Source organism: Parasteatoda tepidariorum, chromosome 9 (assembly GCF_043381705.1).
Source record: "Parasteatoda tepidariorum isolate YZ-2023 chromosome 9, CAS_Ptep_4.0, whole genome shotgun sequence".
Taxonomy (NCBI): domain Eukaryota; kingdom Metazoa; phylum Arthropoda; class Arachnida; order Araneae; family Theridiidae; genus Parasteatoda; species Parasteatoda tepidariorum.
This window is the reverse complement of record NC_092212.1, coordinates 88,397,658-88,417,498: the sequence shown is the minus strand read 5'-3', so window position 1 is coordinate 88,417,498 and position 19,841 is coordinate 88,397,658. Positions and strand designations below refer to the sequence as shown.

The 19,841-nt window shown below is 29.7% G+C and overlaps 1 protein-coding gene across 1 annotated transcript; it reads left to right on the top strand.

Annotated features, from left to right (window-relative positions):
• The first annotated feature begins 4,658 nt into the window (after window positions 1–4,658).
• On the top strand, window positions 4,659–19,773 carry LOC122273332 (syntaxin-8-like). The gene is made up of 4 exons (XM_043057413.2): window positions 4,659–4,803; window positions 12,897–13,001; window positions 16,532–16,656; window positions 19,766–19,773. The coding sequence occupies exons 1-4, from the start codon at window positions 4,781–4,783 to the stop codon at window positions 19,771–19,773; spliced, it is 261 nt and encodes an 86-aa protein (XP_042913347.2). The 5' UTR covers window positions 4,659–4,780.
• Window positions 19,774–19,841: the final 68 nt, after the last annotated feature.

Below are 19,841 nucleotides of genomic sequence, written 5' to 3'. Positions count from 1 at the left end.
TCCTGTTTTCAAGCATTATTTGAACTTTCACAAACAAAAAAAAATATTTTTTATACATAGGATCCTATATTACATCGAAAAACACGTTAAATAAATAATATAATGTAAAATAAACAAAAAACTAAAATTTTTAAAAATTGACCGCAGCCGAGGATCGAACCCGTCCCCCCTCGCTCCAATCATAGGTCATTAGCACATAGTCTTTGCCGTTGGACCACGCGTATGCGGAGTTCGTGCTACTACATAGCTTTATTTACCCTCTCCCGATTTGCTAAACAAAAGACTTAAGGGGCCACTGCGACTTCCCTAATCTATCTATAAAATTTTACTTTAGAAGGCTGGTTCGGTAAATAGAGGCCTACTTTCGGTCCGACTTTGAAAATTATAGCTTAATATTCAAGGGAGTTAGGCGGTCTTCAAATTTGAGCCTTTTTCCCCGCCATTTTATTTTTTTTTTATTTTTTATTCCAATATGCATTCTTTTACAAAGAAAGAGAATTGATTTTACACATAGAACACCTTTTTATGCTAAACTAACGTGAAAGTATTGCAAAACAAGTTTAAAAAAAATAATATTATTTAAATAAACCAATTTTCCGGGATTTTTCCAGTTTTCAAGAATTATTTGAACTTTCCCAAACAAAAAAAATATTTTTTATTCATAGGATCCCTTATTACATTGAAAAACACGTTAAATAAATAATATAATGTAAAATAAACAAAAAACTAAAAACATTTTTTAAAATTTGACCGCAGCCGAGGATCAAACTCGTCCCTCCTCGCTCCAATCATAGGTCATTAGCACATAGTCTTTGCCGTTGGACCACGCTTATACGGTGTTCGTGCTACTACATAGCTTTAAATACCCTCTCCCAATTTGCTAAACAAAAGACTTAAGGGGTCACTGCGACCTCCCTAATCTATCTATAAAATTTTACTTTAGTAGGCTCGTTCGGTTAATAGAGGCCTAGTTTCGGTACGGCTTTGAAAATTATAGCTTAATATTCAAGGGAGTTAGGCGGTCTTCAAATTTGAGCCTTTTTCCCGCCATTTTATCGTATTTTATTTTTTATTCCATTATGCGTTCCTTCACAAAGAAAGAGAATTGATTTTGCACATAGAACTCCTTTTTATGCTAAACTAACGTGAAAGTATTGCAAAACAAGTTTAAAAATAATAATATTATCTAAATAAACCAATTTTCCGGGATTTTTCCAGTTTTCAAGCATTATTTGAACTTTCCCAAACAAAAAAAAATATTTTTTATACATAGGATCCTTTATTACATCGAAAAACCCGTTAAATAAATAATATAATGTAAAATAAACAAAAAACTAAAATTTTTGAAAATTGACCGCAGCCGAGGATCGAACCCGTACCCCTCGCTCCGATCATAGGTCAATAGCACATGGTCTTTGCCGTTGCACCACGCTTATGCGGAGTTCGTGCTACTACATAGCTTTAATTACCCTCTCCCGATTTGCTAAACAAAAGACTTAAGGGGTCACTGCGACCTCCCTAATCTATCTATAAAATTTTACTTTAGACGGTTGGTTCGGAAAATAGAGGCCTACTTTCGGTCCGACTTTGAAAATTATAGCTTAATATTCAAGGGAGTTAGGCGGTCTTCAAATTTGAGCCTTTTTCCCGCCATTTTATTTTTTTTTTATTTTTTATTCCAATATGCATTCCTTTACAAAGAAAGAGAATTGATTTTACACATAGAACACATTTTTATGCTAAACTAACGCGAAAGTATTGTAAAACAAGTTTAAAAAAAATAATATTATATAAATAAACTAATTTTCCGGGATTTTTCCAGTTTTCAAGCATTATTTGAACTTTCCCAAGCAAAAAAAAAATATTTTTTATACATAGGATCCTTTATTACATTGAAAAACACGTTAAATAAATAATATAATGCAAAATAAACAAAGGAAAAGAATTTTTAAAAATTGACGGCAGTCAAGGATCGAACCCGTCCCCCCTTGCTCCGATCGTAAGTCACTAGCACATGGTCTTAGCCATTGGACCACGCTTATACGGAGTTCGTGCTACTACATAGCTATAATTACCCTCTCCCGATTTGCTAAACAAAAGACTTAAGGGGTCACTGCGACCTCCCTAATCTATGTATAAAATTTTACTTTAGTAGGCTGGTTCGTTAAATAGAGGCCTACTTTCGGTCCGACTTTGAAAATTATAGCTTAATATTCAAGGGAGTTAGGCGGTCTTCAAATTTGAGACTTTTTCACGCCATTTTATCTTTTTTTTATTTTTTATTCCATTATGCGTTCCTTCACAAAGAAAGAGAATTGATTTTACACATAGAACTCCTTTTTATGCTAAACTAACGTGAAAGTATTGTAAAACTAGTTTAAAAAAATAATATTATATAAATAAACTAATTTTCCGGGATTTTTCCAGTTTTCAAGCATTATTTGAACTTTCCCAATCAAAAAAAATATTTTTTATATACATAGGATCCTTTATTACATTGAAAAACACGTTAATAAATAATATAATGCAAAATAAACAAAGGAAAAGAATTTTTAAATATTGACGGCAGCCAAGGATCGAACCCATCCCCCTCGCTCTGATCGTAAGTCACTAGCACATGGTCTTAGCCGTTGGACCACGCTTATACGGAGTTTATGCTACTACATAGCTTTAATTACCCTCTCCCGATTTGCTAAACAAATGACTTAAGGGGTCACTGCGACCTCCTTAATCTATCTATAAAATTTTACTTTAGTAGGCTGGTTCGGTAAATAGAGGCCTACTTTCGGTCCGACTTTGAAAATTATAGCTTAATATTCAAGGGAGTTAGGCGGTCTTCAAATTTGAGCCTTTTTCCCGCCATTTTATTTATTTTTTATTTTTTATTCCATTATGTATTCCTTTACAAAGAAAGAGAATTGATTTTACACATAGAACACCTTTTTATGCTAAACTAACGTGAAAGTATTGCAAAACAAGTTTAAAAAAAATAATATTATCTAAATAAACTAATTTTCCGGGATTTTTCCAGTTTTCAAGAATTATTTGAACTTTCCCAAACAAAAAAAATATTTTTTATACATAGGATCCTTTATTACATCGAAAAACACGTTAAATAAATAATATAATGTAAAATAAACGAAAGAAAATTTTTTTTTTAAATTTGACCGCAGCCGAGGATCGTTCCCGTCCCCCCTCGCTCCGATCGCTAGTCACTAGCACATGGTCTTAGCCGTTAGACCACGCTTATACGGAGTTCTTGCTACTACATAGCTTTAATTACTCTCTCCCGATTAGCTAAACAAAAGACTGAAGGGGTCACTGCGACCTCCCTAATCTATCTATAAAATTTTACTTTAGTAGGCTTGTTTGGTTAATAGTGGCCTACTTTCGGTCCGACTTTGAAAATTATAGCTTAATATTTAAGGGAGTTAGGCGGTCTTTAAATTGGAGCCTTTTTCCCAGCCATTTTATTTTATTTTATTTTTATTCCATTATGCGTTCCTTCACAAAGAAAGAGAATTGATTTTACACATAGAACACCTTTTTATGCTAAACTAACGGGAAAGTATTGTAAAACCAGTTTAAAAAAAATAATATTATATAAATAAACTAATTTTCCGGGATATTTCCAGTTTTCAAGCATTATTTGAACTTTCCCAAACAAAACAAAAAAATATTTTTTATACATAGGATCCTTTATTACATCGAAAAACTCGTGAAATAAGTAATATAATGTAAAATAAACAAAAGAAAAAAAAATTTAAAAATTGACCGCAGCCGAGGATCGAACCCGTCCCCACTCGCTCCGATCGTAAGTCACTAGCACATTAAAATTAAAGACCCCAAACTTTCCATCTCTCTCTTTGCCATAACTTTGAACCATATTTTCCAGATTGCAGCTATTTCCGCATTTGAAGATTAAAAACCTGAAACTATAGAAAAACTTGTATGTTTTTCCAGAACAAAACGCGTTTTTGTGTTCAATTTCGCAATTTAAAAAATATGGTATTGACTCTTTGTACACAAAATCAGAATTTAATGAAAAGTTAATCAAGGTGTTCCCTTTTTCCATCTGATACACTGTATATAAAATAAGTCAATGAGAATCTGTTATGTTGATTAACATATATTTTAAGATATTGAGTACGAACAGTTTCATTGTTTTTCTGAATGAATCAACAATTATTTTACTTTTAAGAAAATGATAAAAAAAAAATAATAAATTAAATGGCCACTTGAATCAGTCTGCGTAGGGACCGAGGATGTGCGGTATTAGTCCTCGTTAAACTGTGCTACCGTAAGGTGCTCGACTTCGCGCGCAGGTCTTCGGGCTACCGAAGCGGGGGTGCCATCCCCTCCGCCGAGGATCAAAATTGTGATGGCATTTCCTCGGATCATCCTCCGGGATGTTTCCCAGACCGTCGCCAATAGCGCACTGTGCAGCTCTAGTGCGACGTAAATTAACAAAAACAACAGACTGTAGCTAATAGCCCATTGTGCAGCTCTATTGCGGCGTAAATGAATATAAACAACAACTGCAACAAAATTTTTTTTCCTTAGGTTTTACTTCGGTGTTCCACTGCAACGACATTACGATTAATCTCTTACGATAAACGAAAATACAGAAATAGGCAGCTAAAGTCGAATTAGTCTCTCTATAATTGGTTAATTGATTGAAATTTGTTAAAAATTTTTTTTGGAAATCTTTCTCTCAGATGATGTTTGTACGTAATATCTAGTTATTAATTTTTTCTCTGAACTAAAATATTAATCTAAAATGGCTTTCAGACAAGATTCTTGGTGAGAATGTGCCAATTTCTATTTTTATTCTTAAATATGTACTATATAAGTCGTATGGGGATATGTCCATGTAAATAATGCTCAGTTTCTTTACTTTATATATTATTTGCATTTCTAACGGATCATTACAAGTTGCGTAATTCTAAATGTTATTTCATTTATATTTACCCCCTTTTATAGTTTTTTTTTTAAATTAATATATAAAAGCAAGATCACTCATCTAATTTTTGTCATTAGGAAAGGTGAAAAAAAGTCTTTCTAGTAGACTTAAAAGGAAAAAATAATATATTTTGGCAGAATGTTTTTCGAATGACTTGGGAGTACATTTGGGGCTGTGATATATAACTAACATCACATACTGTAGTCTTTTTGTAGGAAGATATCCTTATCTTAACCTGTGCCAAGAAAGTTGCAAATTTTGGCGACAACGAGAGTCTTATAATGATTACAGAAATGCTCCAACTCGTATCCAACAAAAATTCTTTTACTCCTTTATCATGGTAGTTGGTGCAAACAGGTGCTGATAAGAAAATATTCTACTGCCTTAAGAATATACTTTTTTAAACTTTATGCCATGTTATATTCTCTTTTAGGTTTTATGCCTTGTAGATTATTTATGTCAGAAAATAATCAAAATTTTGATTAGGCGATATAATAGCAATTGAATTTGTTAACCCCTTTTTAGAGTGTTGTAATTTGTGTTTGCAAGGCTATAGTTGAAATTTTAAAACATCAGCTAGTCTAAAAGTGGTTAAAAGCTAGTTAAAATTGTTATGTTAATTATTGCAATATTAATTGCTACAAAATACTGTTAAAAATATTGAATAATTTTATTGTGCTGGTATTAAATAGAAAATAATAAATATACAACTATGATGAACACTATAAGTGGAAGTTTACTTTAAAAAACTGTTATTCAATTCAAACACGTCTTCATCGATTCCTGAAGATAATCTTTTATGTCATTGTCTGATGCCGGCATGAATTATTTTCAGAAATAATTTGTCCCATTCACGCAATTAAAGATCTCTGAGAGTGTCACTAACTTCTGTGCTGCTTATCATTGATTATAGAATCTAGAATCCCCCTAACACTATAATCTACAAGATTTAGATCTAATGAAGATGGGGGCCACTGTTCTGCCTTAATAAATTTCAAAAGATTGAGCCAAGCCTATGTTGTTTCGTNATTTACAAGTTTAGACAAGAAAAACAAGTTTAAAAAATACAAAATTCTCATATTTATTTTTTAAAAATAATTACAATTCCTAAATTAACTTATATAAACAAAACCAATGATTAAATACCGCAATATATTTCTTACCTAATTAAACGGGGGGGAAACAATAAAATAAAAGGAAAACTTATTAATCTAAATCAAAACACTTGAAAATTATCGAAACGATAGTTAAAAAAGGCACTAGCATAAATATTAAAACCCGGAACAAGGCAAGATCAACAGAATTAAAAAAAAAACCTAATGATAAAATTTATGAATAAAAAGAATTTATTGAGTGCGAAATTTATCGTGAAAAGAAAAAAAAATCAAACGCAGTGGAATCAGAAAAACAAAACTTTTTTTCTGATTCCACTACGTTTGATTTTTTTAAAAATTTTTTTCTCCCAAGTTTTTCGTAGGCCCCTGAATTTCGTAGGCCTTAGGCACGTGCCTAGTGTGCCTATAGGTTAATCCGGCCCTGACTACAGCCCAAACCATTACAGAATTCTTATTCTGAAAGTGTTGCACAGTTAGTACACTTTCAGGTATCTCATCAAAGGTTGTTGAATATACAACACTATTCTTAGCATTATAACTTTACTCTGTGCAAAATATTTTTAAATTGCTTTACTAAAGATTTAAAATAGATTCCTTTTTTTTTAAGTGTCACAGTATATTTAGTAGTCACACTGTACTAAGAGAAGATTCATTTGATGAGTAGTGTAAAAAAAAGTTTTTGATATGAAACAACACATTGGATTCTAAATATCTATTCATCTGAATATCTATTCATTTATGTATATTTTATTTAGGATGACTTCATATAATTCTCGTGAAAGTCTTGCTAGCAAAATTATGGAAAAGATATCTTATCGTAATCAGCAACCTAAAAATAGCGTAGCCAGTGGTAAGGTTAGTTCCTTTCTAAATTTTATCTAGTTTTTTGATGTTGTTGTTCGTGTTGAAAATTCCTTTAGTCACATGGGGTTGCTCTACGTATCCATTGGCTAAGATTGGTTAGGGGTAATTATTACCACTAGTAACTGTTTTATTTCAAACTCCTTTAAAACAAAATAAAATGAAATTTTTCAGGAATTTTCTGACTTACTAAGAAAATAGAAAAAGTGGTTATCCAACTAAAAATCTGAAAAAGTTAAAGTTTAATGTAATTTTGAACTCATGTGACTAAAATATGTTTTTGTTGTAATTTCTATCTTAATGTGTAATTATTGATTGGGCAGTTATGACCACTATAATGCTTATATTTTAACATTGAGACATTTTACATTAACATTGAGACATTAACGTACATTCTCCGCAAAGCGGACACTCCCGTAACCGGACGCGGACAGTCATTTTGATCCTGAAACGTTGTTTTTTATCTCTACAAACCGGACACTACTTTTTCTAAATAAGTTGCAAACTAAAAAAATTCAACTTTTCACCATTTTTAAAGCATGTAAATAAAACTTTTTGCCTTATCCATAACTAAAAATATTGTTAAGCTATTTCACCACCGAAAAATCAATCTTTCTCCTGTCACCTTGCCTTATCTTTGTAAAGAAAGGAGAGAAAATAGTACTGCACTCCTGAAATAATTCTGACATGGGCATCTTTTGATCTTTTCATCTGGATCACACAGGTTATCAGACCCCTCAAGTTGAAATGACTTCTCTCACTTCTTCTTCCCTATTGAAAATTTCTTTAATTTTCTTATCAATTTGAAGACTCTATTTAACACAACTGGGGTACAAAAAAGAGAACAGAAGTATAATCTTTGAGGTGTTTATATAAATGAAACATTTATTCAGACACTTGATAGCTGATCAATTGTGAATAATCATCTCCATAGGTCCTTATGACTTACAGGTATGCATTACTTTTTTTTCTGTGAATCATGGGAGGTTTATTTTACAAGAAGGTATTAACCGTGTTCCCTATCAAATGATAAGTAGGTGTAAGGGAATGTGAATCTAATAGTTCAAACGGACTGAGGACAGTACGCTCCTATTTGGTATCATATGTCTAACTTCAGTATCTATGCTAATAGAAAAATTATATTTATTTATCTGTAGCTACATCCAGAATTATGTATTTATATCGAACTTCTTTATATATTCTTTTTTATCTTTCTTATTGTTTAAATAAATTTTCTTGTAGATATTTACAGTATCCTTGTAGATATTATTTAATTATTTCTACATCGTTGAGAATATTCTAAAAACAATTTACGGTGTTAAATTTCGTTATTAGGGTGCCCTTCCCGTAAAAGGACAACTCTCATAAACGGACAAATTTTTTTGGTCCCATGAATGTCCGCTTAATGGAGGTTTCACTGTATATATATATATACCCAAAAACTCTGGATGATCATTGCATAAAAGAACAATTATTATCTGTTGGGTCTATGACTCTAGAAGACTACATGGGGAAATGAACATTGCACCGTTTGTTTACTGACTTAATGACTGGCACGGTGGTTCAGCTGGGTTAATGTTAAGGTTCTCTAATTATGTTAAATATGACTCATTATTTGAAATTGCGTGTACACTAACGGCATGCCTAGTCTTCATTCGAGATTATTTGTCTTTTGAAGTTTGTCCTGACCAATAGTCTGAAAGAAATGAGTGATCAGGCAAACTACAAAGGACAAATAATTTTAAACAAGATGGTGTATATAGAAGTGAGGGTATGTATGTATAAATTGTATCAGTATGTAGCTGGTAAAGCCAAACATTAGCTGAACTTGGCGAGAATCAAATCAATAAGTCAGTAAATGCCTGGCCAAATTATTAGACACACTCTAAGATTCTATGTTGTTCCTGTCACTTCAAAAGACATTAGACGATATATAATATTAATTCGATGATTGGATGTATTATATAAATATAGAATCATTTATAATATCAATCATTATATTAGTATATTATAATAATGAGACCAAATTATTAGATGCACTTGTAATGTTTTAATAATTGCATGTTTTGCACGAGTTTATATACAATACTTTCTTATTTAAACATACATGTGATGGATTTTTATTTGCAAGATTTTTTATATACTTAATATTTGTATTTATTTTTAGCGTATTGCCTTACAATGTTAACCAATGGATACAGGAACATAATGAAGTGTAAACAGTCGCGTAAGAACACTAAAGCTGTATAGCACCAACTGATAATTAAGATTTTAACATAGAATTTTATAGTGTGTCTAATAATATGTCGAGGGGCTGTAATGCTCCTTTTTACCATATAGGCTTTGGGAGTCACAGGCCAACAACATGCTACTTCTAATTCATACTTATTGTAATAAATAATAATAATTATTTTTACTGTCTAGGCAAGTGCTCAGGCCAGGAAATTAATGAAGAAATTCAGTGACAATTTATCAAGCTTAAAGCAAACATTGCTTGCCTCAAAAGATTTACTGTATGTTTTATTTTTATTTCTGCTAATTAATGAGTTATTAATAACTTTTTATCTATATTTTTAATGTTTATTGTATTAAATTGTATTGTGCAACAGATTATATTAGTGTTACTTTTAATTGATTACTTAATATCTAAAAATCTAATCAATTAATCTTGCAATAATTCTTCACATTTTTTTCTTGACTAATACGAAGATGTAATGTAAATAGTAAAATCCCGGATTTTGATAATTTTTCACTTTTTTTTTAAAAATTTTTTTTACTCTTTCTCTTGAATGGCATTAAAACTTTTTTTGAGTACCTTTTTTTTTTAATTTTAAGATTTATTTGGTATTGGGCCATTTTTAATGAAATTTTTCTAATAATTTTTTTTATTTTCTCCTTTTTCCTTTTATCTTCATGGTGCGTAGCATTTTTAAAAAGTGTCTAAAGTTGCTTATTTTCCATTTTCCTTTTATAAATTCCCAGGGTGCTTTTTTTCATTGAGTGTTTTTAAAAAGTGCTTCATTTTCCCTTTTGAAAAATGAGATTTTTTTTCACGTATTATGCAAAACCGTGCTTTTCACATTGTTCTACTCAATGTTTCGACAATTCATTCAACCACAATCCATTTTGGCATAACGTCATTCCATAGCGTATGAAAGTGCCAATCATTTTATATGTTTGATGAAACACTGGGAAGTCCGCATGTGCATCTGTTGAGCCGGGTTCAGCGAGATTATTGCACTCTTATGTATTATGCGAGATATTCTCAATTTCAGGCTTCATTTTCCACCCTCTGATATCGAAGCAAAAAATCATTCGAGCACCTAATAATGGCTAATAATAATCAAGAAAGGAGTTCTTTGTCAGAAACTGGTTATTTTATCATGATCATGTAAAATCTTGGAAAATTATTTTGCATTTTGTTAATGAATATAGTGCTTAAAAATGTAGTTTAAGTGCTTAAAAAGTACTTAAAAGGTGTTTATTTTTTGTTGAAAGAATTAACTAGGCACCCTGATCTTGTAACTCTCAATATCGTTAAGATATTGATTTCTCCATACAAGACTTTTTTTTTCCTTCTCACATTTCACATTAGTTTCAAACTTTTCAAGAATATCAATAATGTTATAATACAATCTTATGTAAGTTGAAAAAAGAAAAGAAAGAAAGAATGTTTCAGATTTAAGTTCTTGTTTGATTTTAAGGCATATGTATTTTTTTTTTTTTAAATCTCTATTTAAGGCATTTAGTGATTTTTAGATCATCAATTCTAGTATTTAGCTATGTATGGCTTCTAGTATTTAGTACGATGTATGTCAATACCTGTTTACATTGAATGCCTACAGGTTTTATTTTAATCGAACATTATTTCCATAATATTAAAGTGAATTGAAATTAACAGCTTTTTTACTATAAAATATGAACTTTCTGGGTGTATAAATTAATTATTTGAATGAAATAGAATAACCAGACACAGCAAGGCTCGAATTTCAATTGTGTTTGTGCTTTCTTAACGCTAAACATCCCAACACTTTACAATACAATACAATACATCTTACTACAACTTTTGACTGGTTATGGTATATTTAGACTAAATAATAGAATAATATATTTTGAGCTTGTTTAAGTAAGTTAATTTATTTATTTTTGTAGCTTATTTTTAGTTTTCAAAAATTTAAAAAATGAATAATTGCCTACTAAATTGTTCTGCACTCTAAAGTAGTGCTCTTATGTGGCAGCACAAACTTGGTCATACAAGAAAAAAGAATTCTAATTTTTAAGAGAACACTTAGTTCAGGGAGTTCTTAGCAATCTTATAATTTTTCTTTTATAAATTTAATTATGATTTCTATCATAAATATGTTTCCCAAAGGTTATCAAAATAGAATTACTACACATAGATATTATTTTTTTATTAACAGGGTGCGTAGCATTTTTAAAAAGTACTTAAGGGTGCTTATTTTTAATTTTCGTTTTTTAAAAGCCGTTAAAAGTGCTTTTTTCATTGAATATTTTTAAAAAGTGCTTAATTTTCCCTTTACCATGCTAATTTTCTCCATGTATTATACAAAAATATACTTCTTATTGTTCTATTCAACGTTGTTGTTGACGTATGCCTGTTTACGCAGAGTGGGTGCAATTGTTCTTGTTTTCCTATGGCACCATCTATGGCCAAGAATTTGACTTCTGCCACACCATACGTCACACCTGTTTATAGGGCGGACCCATTCATACATCCATTCATTCATCCACAGATCGTAATTATACCTGATTCTGAGAACAATGGATCTCCAATCCAGTACCCCCAGAGGTATTGATTCTATTAAACGTTTTCAAATTAATTCAACCCCAATCTATTTCGGCGTACCGTTAGTCCGTAGCATAGGAAAACGCCATTCGTTTTACATGATTCAAAATTTCATAATTTTTGACAATTGTCAAAAACTATGCCAAAAGTTTTTTTTGACATGACAGTTAAAACCGAATAAAACCGTCAATTGTCAGAAACTTGTCAACCCTGCCAAATTATATATTTTTTAAAGTGTTTAATAATATTTTTTGAGTGCTTGAAAAGTGCTTTAAAGGTGCTTATTTTTTGTTGAAAAATTTGACTACGCTCCCTGATTAAATTAGCAGTATCATTTGTTCCCCTTGAAATAATTTTTAGATATTGATGTGAAAGAAAGAATTTTAAGAAAATATTCATCTTTAAATTATTTGGAAAAAAAGAAAAACAGATATTTGCAAGTAGTTTGTTTGTGCTTAAGATAATGAAATTATTAAAACAATATTTTGAAATCTTCCTTTAAAGAATTTCTATAGTTATTGCAGAATGTTTGCAATTTTACCATCATTCACACTAAAGGTTTTATTTAACTCCTCAAAATAACTTTTTATTAAAATCTATTTCTATCATATAAAAGAACAATTACATAGATGAAATTAATTTGTGCATTCCATGCATGTAATAAGACAGGAATAGCACATACTGTAAAAAAAAAAATTCCCATTAGGAATTAGTCATGGAAGAAATAGGTTAGACTTTATTAACTACATGGTGATCTAGCTAAATTTTTTTGTATAAATTTTTTACTCTTGGATTTTGATCAACTGTGATAAATCAAATTTAAATTGAAAAGTACTCAAGAAAATATTGTTGGGTGTAAAGAAGCGAAAAATTTGGTGAAATAATATGAGTAGAAGAATGAGAACTTTTAAAGAACGTGTGTTTTTCAGAAGTAAAGTTTTATTCTTAATAGTATTCACTTGTCAAATTAACTTGTCATTTTGACTCAATAATCTTGAACAAATATTTCTTTCAGATTATGCAATAAATTAAAATTTGAAGTTAACATGTAAGCCAGGCTGTTTATAAAATTATATTAAAATGCTTTTTTATTGAATGAATTTAATTATTTATATTGTTGAAGAGATTTTTAACTTATTATCTTTTAAAGGGATGAAGGGGAGTTTGAAAGACGAGAGAGACTCATTGATGGCCTAAATAATAAGAATACTCAAATCAATGACGCCTTCAGTGGCAGAGAAGAGGGTGGAAACAGGTATTTATTTGCTTTGTTTTGCATATTTTTTGCATTTAGTATTTATTCCCTTTCTATATATATTTTTTACACATAAATATTAATTTAAATTATTTTTGAAATGACTAAAATTAAATATTGACTTTGTAATACGAGGGCTACTTTTTTTCTCAATACAAACCACAGAGGAAATCAAAAATAATGTTTTATTTGCAATATTAATCTACACACCTTTCACAGTAATTCCTTTATATACGTCCTTTCCAAAAACCTATTTTCCACATTGGTTTTTATGGTTTTACTTGCTTTTTCATTGTTTTTTTTTTTCTTTTAAAGATGTTTTCCTTTTCTTTTTTTTACCACTTCGGAAAGAAAGATAATTTTCCTCTTGATGTTACAATTTTAGGAAAAATATTACTATTTTTTATTATTTGCCGTGTACATCTTTTAATAATAAAAAAAAAAATCCTTAAATGAAGAAAAATCCCAAATTAAGAATAGTAGTGATATCTCATTGATATATGATCAGTTTCGGAATGAATTCTCTGTGGATTTTTGGCATGGACATATATTGTTCTTAGACATATTGTTCTTCACTTACAGATGAATAAATAAAATATTTACCTAACTTTTGGCCAAAATATTTTTTTTTTATAATATATTGTCTGGAGTCTGGTTTTATTTAATAACAAAAACATTAGATATAACATTTTTATGTTAATTTCTAATGCATGCATTATCAATAATCATATTTGTTTTTTTATGAATTTAAAAATATTTATTGATTAAACTCAGTGGCGCAACAGCCCATAGAGGGCCAGGGCCTAGTTTGCTCATCTTAGTTCTCAGCCACCTTGGGCTCTGGGGTGCAGGAGCAGATGTTCCGGTTAAGTAGTCAGCCTATTGTGGAACCCCTCAGTGCTTAGTCCCCAAGCATGCTTGGTACTCATTTTATGGACCCATTGAAGGGAAGAAAGGGTGGGTCAACTTTACCCAGTTCAAGGATCTAACCAGGATCTGTGACATGTGATCACTCAGCCACTGGGTGTCAAAAATATTTTAAATATCATTATGAAAATATTTTAAATTTGTAAACTTTTATTTCTCTTGAACGAATAATTTTTTTTTTAGAAATTTCTTAACAGTCTACAATCAATAGATCTACAAATTTGTGATCTCTCTACATTCTGCAACTAAATGCAAGTTTTGCAGCTTTTCTATACTCCTAGTCTATTTTCTAATTTAGTGTGAATATATGAAAAGTTCAACAATCAATTCAACCAACTTTTATCACTTGAAGAAGCATTCATTATTAATGAAATACACTGAAAACCATATTGCAAAAAAGGAAGTTATTACGTATCCCCTGGAGCGCATAATTCTCCAGTGTAAAAAAAAAAAAGTGGCATATTGGCAAGATTATAGTGAAACTAAAATATACTCATAAAAAATTTATTTCTTCTTGTTTATTAGCAGCTAAAGAAAATTGGAATAATTCTCAGTGTTACATTGCATTGTTTGTTTTTCCTTGATGCAGGTGTTTGATCATTCTTGAATGTTCAAATATAACTATTTTCTTCTTAAAAAATTCTTTGATTTGTCTATCAATGGATGAAATAGTAATATGAATGTGCATATTAAATGATGAATGAAGAGAAAATTCTTAATTTAGATAGGAACAGTTGTTAGTAGAAACGTCGTTAGTGGATTCAGAAGTCTGAAGGGCGGAATCACTGTAGATATAAAATTATACTTTATAAAAATGTGTTTGACATATTCAATAAATTTTTTAAGCGTTTGAACTAATGATCCTTTTTTTTAAAGAAAATAAGTTGATTTAAATCTTACCAAACCTACATAATTCTAATCAGGTTTAGGATGTCATGTAAAATCACTGATGCATGGAAGAAGTGTGGTATGAAACAAATTAAATTTTTGAAGGGATCTAAGATTTTATTTATTCATTCATTTGTTTCATCATTATTTTTGAAACAGCTTGTTGAAGCTTATGAAATAACAAAACCTAAAATTTAAATAAAGTTATTGTGTACAGGATGCAAAAAAAAAAGAAGAAGAATCACCCTGAATAACTGATGATGTGCTGGATCTTAAACTTAAAATTTCAAGGGGATGACCTGAAATATAGTAATCAGTTAGTGTAGACAATAAGATAAGTTACAAAATCAAACATAAAAAACACTTTTTTGACTGAATTGGATATCTGACCCTCAAAATATAGAAGGTAGCCACAGTCTGAAAAAAAAGGGTCCCAAAAGTTTGAATCCCTTAATGTTAATTTTACTTGTGTATTTTGCCATACTTTGAGAACTTTTAAAGTGAATTGAAAAATTTTTGTAAACATTTCATTTATGCAAAAATAATTTCATACAAAAAACAATTTTTAATAATTTTATTGATTTATATAAAAATAATCGAAAAATATTTTAATGTAGGTTTAAAAATTTCTACATCCTTTTAAAGAATGCAATTTTATATGGCAATATTTTTTCAAAATCAGTGGAATAGTTCCTGACAATTCCAATTTTAAATAGCTGACACTTTTAGCCAACTATTATCAAATTAAATAGAATAATAGGAAACAATACATAATTATTAAAAATTATTATTAAGCATGGAATTGTCTTGACAAACGAGTTTTATAATTATTTCCAAAAATGCTTAAAATTTTCTCATGGTTGGCAAAATATGCAAAAAATAAATAAAGGTTCAAACTTCTCTAGGTCAGACCGCTCCCCCGAACCATATTTCCCGGATTGTGCTCACTTCTTTCATTTTTAGGTTAATGTCAATCATAACTGGAAATTGCAGTTTTTCTATTTTGATGAGTATAAAAATTCCCTTTGCCTACATTCTGCAACAATTATCATAAAATTTATATTATTTCATAAAATCTACTGGATTTTTTCCTTTCCCTGTTGGCAGGTATGTGCAAGTGTCGAAGCACTCAGTATATGTTAAAGGTTTCATAAACCTTTAATAAATTCTCAGCTTTCTGAGCCCAAGTCTGCGGGCTCAATCCCTGGCCCTGACACCGGATTTTCAGGATGCAGAAAATCCTCAGCGGCCATGTCATATGATTATGCGGCTTGTGAAAGATCCCTAGAGTGCCTTATTGGCCCTTGGCATTTTCGGCAAAATTAAATTCCTAGTGCACTTTAGCATCCAAATAGAGTCTCGGTGCTGCCATCTAGTGTGGCAGAAACTAGACTTCCAAATTAACATGGTCAACGGTATCTCACCCATTGTGGTGGTCCTGAAAGAGTGGATCCTTCTGGAGAACGCACTAGGTCTGCTCAACAGGAAGACAGATTGTGCAGCTCATTGGAAATTTAAAAAAAAAAAAAAACACTTTAATAAATTTAAGAATAAATGTACCCTTTTTTTAATGAACTTGAATGGTAGCATTGTTGTCGCTGCTGTATATATTTTTTTTCCTGTTAACACAATCACATGTGTCCAATTGTTGCTGAAAATTTTTTAGACTAGAGTGAAATTCTGTTGAGGCTAAAAATTATGAATGATTGTTCCAGGCAAGCTCTTCTGGGTGCTGAAATGGTGACTGCTTCCACGAATGTTTGGGGAATGGAAGAGGACGAGAGAACCAGGGATTTGAGTTTCAATGAAATAAAAGAGCAACAGCTAATGGCTTTTCAAGGTATGTCACATTACAAGAAGAAAGTTACCGAATTCACAGCAGATTCTCATGAAAACAAAATAATGAAATATTTTAAATCAGGGGCCTGTCCAGAGTATATTTACTACCGTTTAGAGATACCTTCACAATTTCAATTTTAGGAAGAACAAAAGTTTCACAAAATACTTTTAATAAAGCAAGTCTTTATGCAAACCCTGTTCTCGTTGCAATTTAGAGATAAGAGGAGCTTTTTTTTGTCAGATGTCTTTTACAAAAAAAAGGGAATCACATGTATGGTCAGATATTGCAATGTGGTAAATCTAATCGGTCGTTCACGCCATATCACAGCGAGCTTCTTTTTTTTTCTACTGAGTTTTTTAAAATGAAACAAGGAGGATCTCCCTCTGTAAACTTTACAGGAAGATGAAATTCGAACATTATTCTAAACATTCGAACATTAACTTAAGCACTATTGTAAATTTATTCTAACAGACCTTTTTTTTATGAAACATTTTTTTTCTCTGTGAAACTTTTTTCTGTATGATCTAGTCGAAAAATGTTCTCATAATGAAAATACTTTTTTGTGCTAGAATTGTTAAATGCATGTTTTTATTAAATTCCAGTTGAAATTTAACTATGGACCATGACTTTTATGGAATTTTAAATTTGGATGCAATTTTAAGCCCAAAATTTAGCAAAATTATCTTTTTTACATGGGGAAAAATATACAGAAATTTACCTGTCATAAATGATTTTTATTTGAAGTGACAAGTTTTGAAAATATTCTCTTACTTTACCATATTTTTGTGTTGATTTTTTTATATGATGTTTAATATTCACAAAATAGGAACCTATAAAAAAAAAAACCCAGACANATTTATTCTTATATATATATATATATATATATATATATATATATATATATATATATATATATATATATATATATATATATATATATTGTACTTTATGGAGTCTTATCAATTTAGGATTTATAGAAAGACATGATTTAGACTATTTTTGAACTATTTTCATGTCAACAGTTAATAATTTCTTAGCTTCAAAATAGTACTAACTGTTGTTGAAACCTAAGCAGAAAATTAAAAAACCAAAAAATCTCATAATATAAAAATTTTTTGTGCAAATTGCAGTTTGTAAATGTTACAGATTTTAGAAAAAAATAATAATTCACGGAAATGTGTATAAAAATTCGCACTTTGACAAACTTGCAACCCTAATTATAATTGAACACATTTGATAAAACAATTTCTGTTTACCAAATGATGGTTACATTATTGAAAATGAATAGCTCATTCATTCAGATAGAATTTTAAGATTTTTTAAATTCATTGTACGACATGTTTCTATCCGAAGACCTGTCTATCCCATACAACTGCCAACTTGAATTTGAACTCCAGATTAAGTTTCAATACCGGCAACAGAGGTTACTTCAACTGTTTTGAACTTTTATTGGGATGCCGACTTACTCCAATACCAACTTTGTGGAAATATTTTTGGTAGCGGTAAAAAAATTTATATGTATTGAAAAATTTATCCTGAATTAGTAAATTTCCTTTACAGTTAAGTTGCCAATCACTGCATTTAAATAATTCAAATATTCATGTAACATGCCACTTTGTTTGAATTATTTTGTATTGAGTCTTTTAATATCTTGGCAAAATTATCAATTATTAAAATAATTTAAATGCTATGAGGTTTGAAATAAAAAATGATTTTGAAATACCTTTTACTTTTTTTATGAGTATATATATCTTTTAATAAATCTTATTCTTTATTTTATTTTAAAATAAAATAAAATACTATATTGTGATTTTTTTTAAAAATAAATAAATAATCAGTTTCTAAAAAATATGGTAAATTATTAAATTTAAAATTGGATCTATGTTACATATTAGCAATTTAAGTTTTCAAAGTTTGTAATTTAATTTTATTTTTGTTTGTTTCTTAAATGGTGCAAATTATTTATTAAAAAAAATGTTAACACATACATTTTTAAATGAAAATTTATTTCTTAACATTTTTTTAACAACATTTTAGAAACCTAAATCAATGAAAACTTGATTAGGATTCAATGAATGAAATTACAATGTCAGTGTTACTTGTCAACTGCAAATGGTGTACCATAAACAAACAGCATTTACTTAGCCAAACTGAAATTAAAAAAAGGAGCAATAATGATAAAAATTAATTTCTTTTTTTAATATGATAAATAGGTCATTTAAGTAAGTTCTTATAACTTAAAAATTCGCAAGGATCTGTGTATGAAAATTAGAAACATTAAAAGTATTTCTCATTTTTTAAAATTCTAACTCGAGCACATTTCAGTAATATTTTAATCAAGAATTAAAGGTTGAAATAATAAAGTCTCAATCAATTCAAGGTTACAGCAATTGTAATTAATTGCAGAAAGAGTCCTGATTATCAAAGTCTTGACATAGAATTAAAAGTTAAAAGAAATGCTTTGGTTGTGGTTTCTTTGTGTTCTGATGACACCATTGATATATATANCTGTTTACCAAATAATGGTAACATTATTGAAAATGAATAGCTCATTCATTCAGTTAGAATTTAAAGATTTTTGAAATTCATTGTACGACATGCTTCTATCCGAAGACCTGTCTATCCCATACAACTGCCAACTTGATTGATTTGTTCATTTGTTACAACAGTGTAATCTCTCAAGTTGACTACCCTTGTAAGTTAACTACCTGTTTAAGTTAACCTCAGTTATTAAGAATTGAATTTGAATCCTAGATAACATAAGGGAGCAAACCTTTTGTTACCTAACCACCTATCTATCTTGTATGTTCACCATTAAAATAGTATGTTCACCATTAAAATACATTAAAATTGTCCAACAATTATGAAATATTCATAAACTTTTTTACATTTATCAGGGAAGATAATTTTTTTTTGTTTCTGTTAATTTTCTATCGAATTTTGAACTTCCCTAAATAGTGAGAAAAGCTAACATTGGTAAGTTAACCACCTGGGGAAACTAGAAGAGGCTTATCTACAGGGTGTGTAGCGTTTTTAAAAAAGTCCTTAAAGGTGCTTATTTATATTTACGTTTTTTAAAAGCCCTTAAATGTGCTTTATTTTATTCCAGGTTTATAAAATGTGCTTAATTTTCGTCTTTTTAAAAGAGATTTTTTTCTTTGCTGTGTCGATTGTTGTTCTAAATT

Bases quoted from the DNA above. Each gene is read 5' to 3' on its own strand.
- LOC122273332 (XM_043057413.2), top strand. From the start codon at position 4,781: ATGGCTTTCAGACAAGATTCTTG. The intron at 4,804-12,896 runs GTGAGAATGTGC...TATCTTTTAAAG, and splicing joins GCTTTCAGACAAGATTCTTG to GGATGAAGGGGAGTTTGAAA. The intron at 13,002-16,531 runs GTATTTATTTGC...TGATTGTTCCAG, and splicing joins AGAGAAGAGGGTGGAAACAG to GCAAGCTCTTCTGGGTGCTG.